The sequence below is a fragment of the Sarcophilus harrisii genome, chromosome 2 (genome assembly GCF_902635505.1).
Source record: "Sarcophilus harrisii chromosome 2, mSarHar1.11, whole genome shotgun sequence".
NCBI classification, from domain to species: Eukaryota; Metazoa; Chordata; class Mammalia; order Dasyuromorphia; family Dasyuridae; genus Sarcophilus; species Sarcophilus harrisii.
The window spans coordinates 451,084,946-451,099,120 of record NC_045427.1 but is presented as its reverse complement, the minus strand read 5'-3'; the positions used below and the strand labels follow the sequence as shown (position 1 = coordinate 451,099,120).

The window sequence follows — 14,175 nt, the reverse complement described above, 5'->3', positions numbered from 1 at the left end:
TAAGGTTTCAAATACTTCTTAGCTTTTTGACTTTGGACAAGTCACTTCACCTTTTCCTCTCTTTCACCAACTCTAAAATGGGGATAAAAATAGTACTCACCTTACCAAATTGTTGGGAAGATCAAATGAAATATAACATTTGTAAAGTTCTCAGCACATATTAGGCATATATTAGGTGCTGATTATTCCTACCACCATTTAATTTGGTATTTTGCATATAGTAGGGGATTAATAAATTCTTGCTCTTGAATTTGATTTAGGTGAATTACAATTTTTTCTTTTATAAATCACAGAATATTAGAATTGGAAGGGATCTTAGACAAAACCCTGCCTCACTTCCTATCCAAAGCAAGAGACTCAGAAAAATGCTCATTGAGGCTCTGCATCAACATTTCTAGTGATGGGGAGGTCACTGCCTCACAAGGTAACATATTCAGAAATTCTCTGTCAATCTGCTCTACCAACCATTTTTTGCTTGCCATAAAATCTTGGAGCAAGAAAACAATTTCAGAAGGTAATTAGTCCAATCTGTATCTGACCAGGAATTCCTCCACATCTTCATTAAATAAATATCTACTGGTTACCTGAACACCTCAAATGATATAGAGTTTGCTACCTAATACCACTGCTGGACATTTGAAAGCTTTTTTTTTGAGGGGGGGGAGCAAGGCAATTGGAGTTAAGTAAATTGCCCAGAGTCATACAGCTAAAATACACTAAGTGTCTGAGGCTGAATTTAAACTCAGTTTCTCCTGGCTCCAGGGCTGGTATTCTATCCAGTGGGCCACTTGGCTGCTCTCGTTTGTAAGTCTTACAAAGTTCTTCTATGGAACCAAAGCGTACCTTCCATTGACCCTTGGTTCTGTCCTCTGGATTAATAGAGGCTAAGTCCAGAAACACAATGATCCTTTACAGATATGTGAAGATGATTACAACCCTCCTGAGTCTTCTTCATGTCAAATAGTATATCCTTTAATCCAGCTTTTAAGATTTGACTCGTTATCAACATGCTGGTTGTCCTTTTGTGGGTACAGATTGATCATGTTCCTCTCTCAAATGTGGTACCCCAAATTTGTCAATACCAATATTATGCTTGTGATTTCACTGGTGTGTCAACTCCCTCTTCTGATGATACTTATCTATAATTTACAGTCTTAGAAAGTTACCTGTAGCTCAAAGAGCTTATGTGACTTAGTCACAGTTATTCCCATTAGAGGCCAGATTTGAATCTATCCAGGTCTTCCAAAATTCAAACCCAACTCTCTCCATACTATGTTGACTCTCAGTACCCAGAACTGAACACGATATTTTAGATCTGATCAATGCTAATTACAATAGGGTCTCCTTTTATCTGGATAATACACATCTATTAATGTACCCTAAAGCTGCATTTTAAGGTGCACATATTGAACTTGAAATCAGCTAAAACTTTCCTGCTGTAGAGCCTTATCTCCTCTATCCTATAGTTGGGCAGTTGACTTTGAACCTCAATACAGGACTTTGCATTATCCCTATTACACTCCATGCTGTGAATTTCAGCACACCATCACAACTGGTCCAGTTTCTAATTGCCTTCAGGACATTTACAAATGGATCTTCTTGCCCTAAATTCTGAATGCAAACATCTTCATGCTATTTCCTTACTCTACCTTGGTCCATCTAGGTATTTCAGTACATTCCCTGAAGGGCTCCTGATCTGTGGGGGTTCACTGTATCTAGACTGACCCAGACCCAACACACTGCTTCACTTCCATTTATATAATTTTACTGTTCTTCCTTCTCCATATCAACATTCGATTTTTATCTCTAGCTCTGAGAGCAGTAATCAATCGACATTATTATTCCTGGAAAGGTTGACGATTTGTCCCATAGCTCCACTCAATATCCCAGTAAGTTTCTCAAAGGAAATTCCACTCTCTGGCCACCACTCCTCTATAAAGGGTATCTGATCTTATTAGAATGGAAGCTTGAGGGACTCTTGTTTAAACAAATCCCTCAAACAGTGTAATGAAAACTTCCCCATCCCTTTTATTCATTCAACACATGCTCAGCTCATCATAAAATGTTAAGAGTTGGAAGAGACCTTGGAAAAGACTTGCAACCAAGAAATGCTCATGGATATAAATGGATGTGACTTGGCCTAAATCATACAGCTAGTGAGTAACAGAGCAGGGAGTCAATTCCTGGTCTCATGACAGGACTCCCTCCATCATCTTAGACTGAATGGCCCAGTAGGAGAAGGTATCTTTCCAGCTATCTCATCTCCATTAATATTATTCTTTTAATTTCTCAGCCAGCAAATCTTGGTCATCTTTTCTTTCATCTATTATTTATCATTGGATTTTGTTTCTACATTTGAAATGTCTCCCAGATTTAATTCATCCTCTCTTTTCCCATTGATATCTTTAAATCTTGGAGATCATCATCTCAAGCCAAGATTGTTGTAATGGCCTTCTAGAATTAGACTCCCTGTCCTTCTAGTCATTAATCTACCTGATCTGCTGATGCTCATTCTTGTTCATGTGCCATTTAGCATGGTGTTTTTCTAGACAAGTCACTTAGCCTCTGCCTCAGTTTTCACATCCATAAAATGGTAATAACACCTACTTCCCAAGGTGATTCTGAAGATAAAGATATTTGTACTTTGCAAACCTTAAACAAATGCTGAATTATTATTTCTGAATTTCTAGATGGCACAAAATGTTCATTTAGGGTCTCTCATGCTAAACTGGGCTTTCTATAGTAACAGGTAACAAGCAAAGCCATGGCTTTTCTCCACTGTCTGACACCTACCTCGAGTTTTAGCATGTCTTCCATTTCCTCACCAAACTTTCTATGTATTTAACGACTTAGTTCAAGTTATATTTCCTTGAGCAAGCCCTTCCTAGCCATAGTAACTTCTGTCCATACTTTCTTCCTTCTCTGAAATCCCACTGTACTCAGGAAAGGGGGGTGTGTGTGAGTTATTATTACACTGATTTAGTGTATATCAGGCATAAGATAATTGATACTTTAAATACTTGCATATCTTAGTTCTCCAAATATATTATATGCTTCCTGAAGGCAGTAGCTATGTTAATGGCTATCATAGGATGACGATCCTAGGGAAAGAGACAGAGGGGAAGGACCACCAACAGGGATTGTTGAAGCTACAGTGTAGCATCAGGGAAAGAATATCAAGCTCAGGGTCATGACACATTAGTTTAAGCTCTGCCACTTATTCTATGTATAGCCTGAGTCCAAGTAACCTCACCTCACTGGATCCATTTCTTCAATGAGATTCTTGCACTAGGTGACCACCAAAGGCTCTTCTAGAATTGCAATCCTGTACCTCTTTACTGAACACAATTAGAATGCCCTTCATGAGTCTGCAAAGTAAAGAGGTGGATTTTATTATCTCTGAGATCCTTTTCAGCTTTGAAATTCTATGTTCTAATGAGCATTACAGGGGAGAGTACCAATAATCCTGCACTTGGGGTTGGGAGAACCGAGATGGACCATCCTCTACCTGCAACACAAGCTCTGTGATCGCATGCAGTGAGTGAGAAAATCTCACTGAGTCAGTTTCTTCTTCTGTAAAATGGATATGGTAGCAATTAGATTACCTACTTCCTCAGGTTATTGTTGGGAAAGCCACGCTTCAAAGCATTTTATAAGTCTGAGCAACTTTTATTAAGATTTCTTCAAAATTTACTATTTTATGTTCCAATGATCCGTTTCTTCCCTCATAGAATGTAAACTTTTTAAAGGTTTGGACTAGTTATAACCTGAATGCTCAGCACAATGCCTTGCACATTGTAAGTACCTAACATTTGTGTTGAATTGAATTACTCGAAGGTCCATTTCAGCTCTCACATTTTCCTTATAATAATGATGAGAATGAAAATGAAAGAATTTACCTTGTGTGTTACTATTTACAAAGCTCTTTATAGTCACTATCTCATTTGGTTCTCATAACAAATGTATGAGGAAGATAGATGAAATTTCTAGATAAACAGATGAAGAGGTTAAATAATATGCCCAAAGTCATCCCATCAACAAGCAGTAAGCAAGATTCAAATGCCTACTTTTTTTTCCTTTTTTGACTCTTGGTGCTGTGCAATTAAAAAAGTATACACCCATTGCCCCATTTAACACTTTTTTTTTTTTGCTGCGGTCCCTCCCTCCCTCTCTGATATTCCATGTTCTTGACTTCCTTCTAGCTTAGCAGTTTCTATTCTAAGGTCCTTCCCCCTAATATTCTACACTCTCACACTTGACCAGACAGCACTGCCTTTGCCTGATAGACTTTTTCCCTGATGGAGAGGGGTTCCTTAATCTGGCAATAACAGGGCTGGAGGCAGTGACATCCCAGACTGTCATGTCTAGACCATAAATTCAAAGGTCTTATGTACAGAAAGAAAAGAGCTTTGATGATGAAACTTGAACGGAGGTTTTCTTAAAACCAACCCAGCGCCCCCTGTCCCACTTGAGCAAATGCCCTGCAGCCCCCTTCTCTAGGTGGTTTGGAGTGGCATCTTGTAAGCAGGTGAGCAGTTAGGACAGGACTGAAATTACTGGCAACTGCAGCAGTATGGCTGTCTCCTCCACCCTGAGAGAGAGAGACACCGCTCACAACAGACATGGGCTCCAGGGCAAATGGGAGATAAAAAAACAGCTCAGCATTCTTTTGCCGCCTTTCAGTTTAAATGTTCACTTCACATTTTACTGGAATACTGGAGTGGGGGTTTTTCTCCTTTCAAAAACACATCCCGAGGGTATGGAGAGGCAATTGCAAGAAAATAGATATGCGACCCCCCTCACCTCCTAAATCCTCTTTATCCATACAGAATAGAGAATTAACACAGAGCCAACCTCTCTATCTAAAATGCACGAAGGAGCAGAGGACAAACTACTCTTCCCTTTCCCCACAAGACTGGAAGATCAGGGACTTTGTTGACGATCCAACCTCTAAATAGGATTATCCATTCTACGCTTGGTGGTAACACATGCACACGTGTATATCTATATGCATTTAAAGAAAGAATAATTGTCTTAGAGATGGATAGACACTTAGAACACTAGGATGCAGGACTAGAAGGGAGCATGGGGATCACCTACCATTTTTATCTCACCAAGGAGGCGAACCCTGGTCTGGGCCCTAGAAAGTACAAATAACTTGCTCAAGATCATGCAGATGATAGGGGCAGAGCCAAAGCTGGGTCATAGGATCACAGATTTAGAGCTGGAATTGACCTGAGAGGTCATGTAGCCTAACACTTAATTTACAAAGAGGTTAAATGATTTGCCCAAAGTCATACAGCAAAGTAATTGACTAAAGGTAGATTTGAACTGAAGTCTCTTGAATCCAAAGGATTCTGGGGCAGTGAGTTGGTGCACTGGATAGAGCTCCAGTTCTTAACTCAAGAAGCCTCGCCTTCCTGAGTTCAAATGCAGCCTCAGACACTCACTAGCTGTGTGACCCTGTGAAATCACTTAACCCGTTTACTTCAGGTCCTCGTCTATAAAATGAGGTGGAGAAGGAAATGGCAAACCAGTCCAGTGTCTTTGCCAAGAAAGCCCCAAATGGAACCACAAGGAACCAGATGTGACCGACCGTATGACAAAAGCCAGCTTCGAAACCAAAGCCAGAGCTTTCCCCACTATACCATGTCTCTTACTAGAAGACAAGTTTTCCGACTCCTCAGTCCAGTATCATCCCTTTACAGTGTGAGCCCTCTACACTGTGGGCAAAGTCTATGATTACTCTCCTTTCAGAACTGGAGCTTGAGTTGAAGCTCAGGTCACTTGATCCTCTGGGGCTTCTGGGATAGCAGCAAACAGGGAAAGGGGAATGGCTGGTGAGAAGTGGTTAAAACAAACTTTTATTTGACAAATTATATTAAGAATACAGATTAATAATCACACAGTGAAACTTCCCTTTATAAAATACAGGAGTCACCTAAAATAAATACAAAAGGTAATAACATAATGAGATCAATGCACAATTAGTCCATTTCTGATAGCCCGACAAATGCACAGCATCTTGACCCTGCCTGGCTACTTTGTAAGGGACTTCTTTCTTCACGGTGGTGGGAGATGGCACAACCTTCCATGTAGATGTTCCTCTCAGTACGTAAGATTGAGAGTGAGAAGCTGAGTAGGGTTAATTTGTTATTCCACGATTGGCTTTTCAAGTCCCGAATTAAGGAACACCTCTACTCAAGCATCAGGGAGATCTGTCCTCCAGGCCCATGAATCCACTGCAACGGCCCAGTGGTAACCCATGTGGTCTGATGTGCTCACGACGCCCGTCTGGTGGTGTCTATGAGAGCCTTAGGTCCGACATCCTCTAGGAACTGCATAGAAAGTCACCCACCTCGCTTCCCGAGCTTAGGATACAAATTCTGGAAGGAACTTCAGAGATCCAGTGGTCATAGGGTCATGGTTCTGGAAGGAATATCACCTGACTCTCCCTGCCCCTTCCCGCAAAGTAACCTGTCCACACAGCAGCAGCAAAATCAGGATGCAGACCCAACCTCCTGATTCTAGACCTTAATCCCTTTCCACTCCATAACTCATCTCATTTTACTGATGAAGAATTAAGGACCAAGGAAAATGGACTTGCCAAGATTACCCAGCGAGTTAGCAGCAGAGTCAGAAAAGCTAAGGGCTTCTGACTGCAGGTCCAGTGTTCTCTGCACCGTATACCACCCTGATTCTTACAATGAGGGGGTCATTATGCTTTGGAGGATGATCTGCAATTGAGCTAGAGTGTGGGGGCAGAGGAGCACAATTCTTGTCTCCCTAGGCTTAAGGGGAAAATGGACTCTTCTGTAGAATTTAACATAAAAGAAGAGCAATGAAGTAATTTCAGGGAGGTTAATAACATAGCTGAGGAGCATGTAGCTGGGTGGAACCACAGGATGATGGGTAAGATGAGGTGGGAGACTGCAAAAGAGTGGAAGAACCCCTGTGGACCTGGAGACACCCAAGATAAAGGACCCTTCCCAATGGCAAGGACGTTTCCAATGCTCCACTCCCAAGCCAACTGTAAAGTCACCGCTTCCCTGTGGGGTGGGTACCAGACAAGGCTCTACCAGACAAGCAGCAGCTCTGGCAGCCGTGCTGTTGTTCAAAAAGCCAACCTTAAGGACAAGGGGAGGATGGTGATCACCAAGACGTTGTTTCCCAATGAATACTTTTTTTTGGCCATGGCAATTGCCTCACAGGGCCTCAGTCGCCCCCTCTATAAAATGAGAGTTGAATAAGATGATCTCCAAGTTTACTTCTAGTTATAACTCCCAGGATACTGTGCAAACAGGAGAAATCTTGTGACTTGTGTCTCAATATTCGTTGTCTTCACCACAAATTCCCAGTGGTCCAGGTGAGATGTTGGTCCTACACTGCACAAAGAACCCCGGGACATCATAAGGGGTAATACAATGCTCACACTGCTGAGCACTGGCTCATCTGCCCTCCCAACCCCTCTCCTACTCTAAGTGGGCAAAGAGAAGATAGAGTTAGGAGTAGTCTAAAGTCTATCACACATACACATACACACAAGTATACACACGCTAAAACACCCACACCAATGCGTCCCACCTATGGACACCACACAATTATCCTAACCTGGCTTAAAAAAAATTTCACAGTAAACGTGCTACAGAAGCTAATTCCTTATGTTAAGTCTCAAAAATGTCACTACTGTTAACACAAGGTTAACTCAAATTCACCAACTTGAACTCTCTTGCTCCATACTAAATACTGAAAACATTAGTTAACAATTTGTTACCTGGAAACCCTTGATGGTATGGTTTGGCCTGGGGAAAGTCAGGAAGGGAGCTCATCTAAAGGTGTGTTCAGTGGTCAAGTGGTCCTTGATGTCTAAAAGCTTTTCTGGGTGAGAGGGCTTGAAGGCCTGAGAATAGTGAACCGTAAGAAAAGCCTAAAAGCAATCTGAGATTGTCTAGTCTACCTCCCATTGTTTTGTGGAAGAGGGCACTGGGTCCCAGACAGGGCAAATATTTTGTCCTAAAAAGGAGACAGGATTTGAACCCAGATCCTCTCCACTCCAAGCACTGTTTTCCATTTACTACACCATATTCATCTTTCCTGAGGGATAAATCTTCATGCCCAGTGTTTGTTCTAGAGCCTCAGCCTCCATAACTCCAGGAGAGATTGTACAATCACATGCAAAGCCAAGCGCCAATCAGCCGACTGAAGGGACTCATTTTCAAGGGGATGCTTTTCTTAAAAGGGCCATACGCATGTATTCTCTGCATGAATCTGTAGAATCACAGGATTCAGGGTTGTAAGAGATCCTCTTTTATTTTATAGATTGGGAACTTGAGGACCATAATGAGGAAGTGACTTGCCCAGATCTCCTAATTCCTAATTTAGCAGCCTTTCAATGAGAGTGTAGGTACCCTCAGGAAAGGGACAATTTTTTTCCTCTCCATTTTTTCTTTCTTTCCTTTTTTTAAAAATAAGAACAGATTAAATAAATACAAGAAGCTACTTTTGTTTTTTTCCTTTCTATCTCTTTTCTTTTTTTGGGGGGGGCATCGTTAGTGCTTAGTACAGTGTGATAAAAACTCAAGCACTATGAAAATGCTTTTTGAGCTGAACTGACTGTATTGCCTCTCTGAGCTAATTTCTCCAGAAACAATTAACTTATTTTTTCCCCTTCATCCTGAATAAATTATGGCCCAGCCTTTTATTCTCTGATGGCTAGTCATTCCTCCAAGAACATTGTTGCTAGAAACTAGCAGGAATCTCCTTCAGGAGCCAAGGGTCCCTTTAGATAAAACAATGAACTTGGAGATTCCCAAGCTCCCTGAGACTTTTTTTTTGTCACTTTTCTCTGAAGGTGAAGATGAATAACCACTTGCCTGCTTAGAAGGGAAGCAGTGAAGTTTTCAGGTAGAGTTATTAAGAAGGGTATGACCTCTTTGTTTGTTAGGGACACTGTAGAAAGGATTCCCCAATTAGAAAGGGGCCTGGCATTGGCTGACTTCTGCAGTCCATCTGAGAACTGAAATTCTCTGGGAGCTGGGTGAGCTGAGTCACTCTGCAGTCCCTTCTAGCACTAAAAGTCTACAAGTCAAGGTCAACAGGTGCTAAAATGTTGTGCTTAGAAAAAGGAAACTTGAAGGGTAAAGATGACAAACTGAAAGAGAGTCCTGGGAAGAGCCCCAGACCCAGAGAAAGGAGGGACAAAAAAGAAAGTCTGACCCTTAGATCCAGAGAGGCAGAAAATGGTTTTATGATGAAAACAAAACTCAGTAGGCTTGCCCAGTGATATCCATGCTATTCTGACCTCTCTGGGTCTTGGTTATCATCTGCCAGGTCTTCTAATATCTGGCAGATTCTGAGTTGGGGATAAAACAAAAATGAGAAATTAGGTTAATCTTCAGCCTCAACAGAATTGGATGGGGGGTTGAGGAGAGAGGGTTCTCTCATGATCCATCAATCCAAGTCTCACTTGAGGTGAAAAGACGTGAGAAGGTTCCTATGGCCCCTCTCCATTCTTTTCTTCTTTCCTTTCCTTTTTTTTTTTTTTTTTTTTTTTTTTTTTTAAAGAAGAGCCAACAGATTAAATGAATACAAAAAGCTACCTTCATGGTGCAGCAAGAGGAAGGACAGTGGGGTAGAAATAAGACTGGACCTGAGTTTGAATTCTGTCTCTGCTACAGAGTGTCTGGGTGATCGTAGGCAATTTCCTTTGCTCTGGGCCTCCGACTTCCTAATCTCCAGGACTGAATCAGGACTGAACGGAACCTTAGCTTATCCACAGTCTGCCTTTCTTCACTTTACAGATGGAAGGCACACATATCTAGGCCAAACTTAAACCTTATGTGGGTGATATGAAAGTGTGAGCGAGGAAGCCCAGGGAGGGGGGGAGAACCCCGTCTCTGCGGACTTGCCTTGGTGACAGCAGAGGAGTTTCTGCATTGTCCGTAATGCACATGAGGTATTTGTGAAGCACCGCGAGCTACCTCCCGGCTGGCAGCTGTATCCTACACGTGGCATGGCTCTTAGCAACGCTGCTCGATGTTGCCCCTGTCACACCTAAGCCATCATGCCCAGAGCCGAGAGGATGAGATTGCTTGGGAAACTCATCCTATTCTTCCTGCAGCCTATGTGTCCACAAAATACCAAGGAAAATTTGCCCAGTCAGGACTGAAGCCAGGAGAAAGCTCAGGATGCTAACGTGGCCCTTAATTTAACAGATGGGGGACCTTGGCCAGAGGTGGGGACGGTGGTTCTCCTGACAGTCTCACCTGCGGCGGTACACAGCCTCCAGGGCACCCTTTAGCACCCTCCTTAAAAAGCTCCAGGATCTGGTGACACAAGTTCTAAAAAATTCACTCTCTAATGAACTGGGGGAACAAGCAAGAAACCACAATACTCCACAGCAAACAGATACAGACACAGCTGTGCAAAACACGTTTGTGCATCGGAGCAAGCCAAGAGCCACGGCAACCTCCGTTCTGGGGGCAAACACTTCTTTGTGTGGCGGGACCACTGGGACTGTTCAAAAAGCCCAGACTCCCACAGTCCTTCGTGGGAAGTTCCAGTTCATGCCCAAAGTTTGGTAGGGTGTAGAAAAGCAGCACAGGCCCACTGGGCTGTTGGAGTGGCCTGTCACATGAAGAAGCATCGTTCAGACATGCACCTGGCTTGGGAATCCCCATGCTGAGGCCCCGCTTCCCTGGAGGGGGCAGGCAGGGTGTGTGCTCAGGGCAAGAGGCCTCCAGGAAGTGCTTGGCTGGGAGGGAAAGGGGGCATTCTCCTCGCTGCGTGGCAGCATCCAACCAGGCGAGTGAGAGTGGACCCAGTGAGGTACTACGAACAGGTGGGCAACAAACGGGCAGCCGACTCCCAACCTGCAGCCCAACAGCTCAGGACCGCTCTCGTGCTCTTCTCCAGAATACCCACCTCTCTGGCGGGGAGCCGCCCTTTCTCAAGGACCGAACAAGTCCATCCTGGGCCCCAAGGTCACCGGCGTTTCCAGAGAACTGTCAGTGGGAGCCGCCCAGGCCAGCGTGCTCGGGGCACCCTGGTGCAGAGATGCTCTTCCGGCGGGACCTTGATGAGAGCCAAATGGGACTTTTCCCAACGGGCCACTTGAGGCTATGTCACCAAAGCAGCGGAGGCACTGGCGCAGGCTCACCAGCCCCTGGAAAAGTCAGCCGCAGACAATGGCATTTCTGCGCATGTGCTCTCAGGTTAAGCACTCGGTGGAACACTCCAGAGCCGACATTAGCCAAACTCTCAGTCACAGGACACTTCTAGTATGTGACCAGTTTAACCAAGTGACCAATGGACCCCAGAGGGACTCCCTAAGGGGCAGCTTATGTTGTGTTACACAGATTCCGCCCCCCCCCCTTTTCTTTCCTTCCTTTTTGTTTTTGTTTTTTAAGGGGCCATTGATCACTCTGGCAAATGGAAAGAAAAAAAAATCCCAGGATGGCTTCAGGATAGGGGTGGGGAGGTATTAGATAAGCAGATGAAAAATAATTTTACAATTTAAAATTCCAGAAACCATCATATACAAACAATTGTGCCTCATCGCCCTCCCACCCTCACCATGTGAAAGTGTGTGATGAAGGAAGGGCAATATTTTTTCTTTTTCTTTTTTTTTTTTTTAAAGAAGGGTCCTTCAAGGTCCACGGCAGGGCTTAGAGAAATGTTGCCAGAAACACTCCTCAGCTTTGGGATGGGGCTGTCTCCCCCTTTCAGTAGTATCTGTGTGTGTGTGTGTGTGTGTGTGTGTGTGTGTGTGTGTGTGTGTGTGTGAGGGTGTGAGTGTGCTGGGCAGCTCTCCTGCGCCGGCTCCGGGTCCTCAGGACTGCGGTATCTGCTGACATCTAGTGGGGCTGGGCGGGAGTCTGGCGGCGGCACTCTGCTCCGTCCGGAAGCTGTAGTCGTACTGCAGAGGAGAAAGAATTCAGAGATGTCACCCCAGCCAACAGGGAAAAAGGCTTTTTTTAAACATCCCCCAGCTGGTCCCTGCCCCCAAGCCCAGTCAGAATGACTGGGACACTTCAGTGGAGGTCTCAGGCTGGCTCTGACAGTGAAGTATGTGGAGAATCTTGGGCAAATGACTTCCCTTCCTCTTGGGCTCAGTATTCTCCTCTGCAAAATGGGTAGTTTGGCAGCGGGAAAAGCATGTGCAAGGACAACAGCAAGGAAAAGGGAAAAAAACATCTAAGACCCACACGAACGACCTGGGGTTTTTCCCAGAGAGGCAGATCACCAGCCTTGTTTCCAGCCCCTGGTCCCCCCAGTCATCATCAGGAGAGGGTTTGGCACACTCTTGGCATCCGTGACGCCACAATTAGTGCCAACCCAAGATGCCGTGCCACAAACCAGCTGTGTGGCCCACACAGCAGTGAGCCGGGAGCAGAGCGGCCCTCAGAACCTGGCAGACGTACCCAGGACTGGGCAGTGAGTGTCTCCTCAAACCAATCCTGGGTGCTCAGCCCCTGGATGTGACTCAGGGAAGCAATCCCTGACCCACTGCCTCTTCAGGGCTGTGCCCCCATCTTCTCAGCAGACAACCACTGAAGAGCGAGAGAAGACAGTTTGAAAAACCAAAGTCCTTTCAGAGTCAGAAATGGAGAAGGTTTTTAGCAAGGGAAACGCCACCAAATACATTAGCACTCACCTTGCTGCCCCACCTCCGGACCACTGGGCCTTTTAATCAGCCCTGAAGCTGAAGCCTCCTGTACTGGCTGCCTCTCCCTGATGAAATGTAATCTCTTTGAGAGCAAAGACTATCTTGATTTTATACTTTTATCCCCAGCACTTAGCATTGTGCTTGGTGCAGAGTGAGCACTAAATGTTTTTTCATTAATGGCTTATTTAATGACGGCCAAATTTAGAGGAGACAAGGAAATGTATCTTCCTTCTTACTTTGTATAAGTGGGTTTACTCTAGTTATAGACCACATAATCAGACTTGATGTATTTGTTAGTTTCACTAAAATATATTTACTTTCCTCTTCTAAAATTTTTTTGTCTTAGAAAATTAGGCACTAGTTGGGGAAGCTGATTAATAAAACAAAGAAAGAAATAGAAAATTTTAAATGAGGTAGTTGGACTAGATGGGTCCCAAGCTGTCCTCTAGGTCTAACATTCTACATTTTAATATTGCGTGCTCTGTGTTATAACATACTATATTCTAATGTCCTTCCAAACTTTAATAGTTCTGTACCCTAATCTGCTATATTCTAAGGCCTGTTCTAGTTCTAAGTATTCTGTGTTCTGAGGCTTATTTTAAATCTCATGTTTTATGATTCATTGAAGAAGATAAGGTCAACTCCAAATGAGAAACCGGCCCTTTCATATCAAGGCATCTGATGTTGGTTGCCAAGAGAAAATTCAGAAATAAATGAGAATGAAATGAGATACTAGTTGCAAGAAGGTCTGATCTACAGGATTATGATTCTCTGAGAGCTGAAGAGAAATAAGAAGGTAACTCATTACTCATTAAAAAGAAGGGAAGAAAGAGGGCCTTTGAATTTTTTCTTAAAATAAAAAACGAGACAGACTCCTCTCCAAAGAAGCTAGACTGCTAAAGGTCAGGGCTTATAGTTACAGGAAGAGACAACTGCCCTGCTGATAAAAGAATATTCTCTAAGTGTCTATAGATATCCCCTATCTTCCTCCAGGGTAAAATGGGGAGAGGGTAGTTAGACTGGGAAGTTTTTTTCTTTCCAGTCTTGTCTGATACTCCATGATTTCCTTTTAGGGACAGATATAGACACCAAAGAAAGGAGAAAGGTCTCGGTCTTAGGTCCTGCTTTTTCATATTCAATTTCCCTTTGGGGCCTTATTTTCTCTATTTTTAGGGTATGGGCACTAAACTTTCATTCATGTAGGGAATTCATGGGTAAAGAAACTCCTTCTAATGCAGGTCAGTATCTTTTCTGTAATTTAGAGTAGAAGAGAATTTCCTAGAGCACTGGGAATAATCACAAACTACCATTTATCAAAGGTGGGACTTGAACGGAGGTCATCTTGAGTTAGAAGATGGATCTCTTTCCACTAGTCTGCCACATTCAACTTTAAAATAAGGAGTTGGGTTTTTTTTGGGGGGATGGGCAGTGGATAGAATGCTAGCCTGGGAGGCCTTTGATATAGAGTATAACCACAGGCAAGTCATTTAACCAGCCTCTCCATGTTC

General features: G+C 43.6%; 1 protein-coding gene across 2 annotated transcripts in view; it reads right to left on the bottom strand.

Annotated features, from left to right (window-relative positions):
* Positions 1–5,846: 5,846 nt before the first annotated feature.
* The window catches only part of MVB12B (multivesicular body subunit 12B), a 275,519-nt gene continuing 267,190 nt past the window's right edge, over positions 5,847–14,175 (bottom strand). For both annotated transcript variants that reach the window (XM_031954307.1, XM_031954308.1), the window contains exon 10: positions 5,847–11,917. In XM_031954307.1, coding sequence (XP_031810167.1) covers positions 11,831–11,917 — 87 coding nt within the window. In that variant the 3' untranslated portion in view covers positions 5,847–11,830. The remainder of the gene's footprint in view (positions 11,918–14,175) is intronic.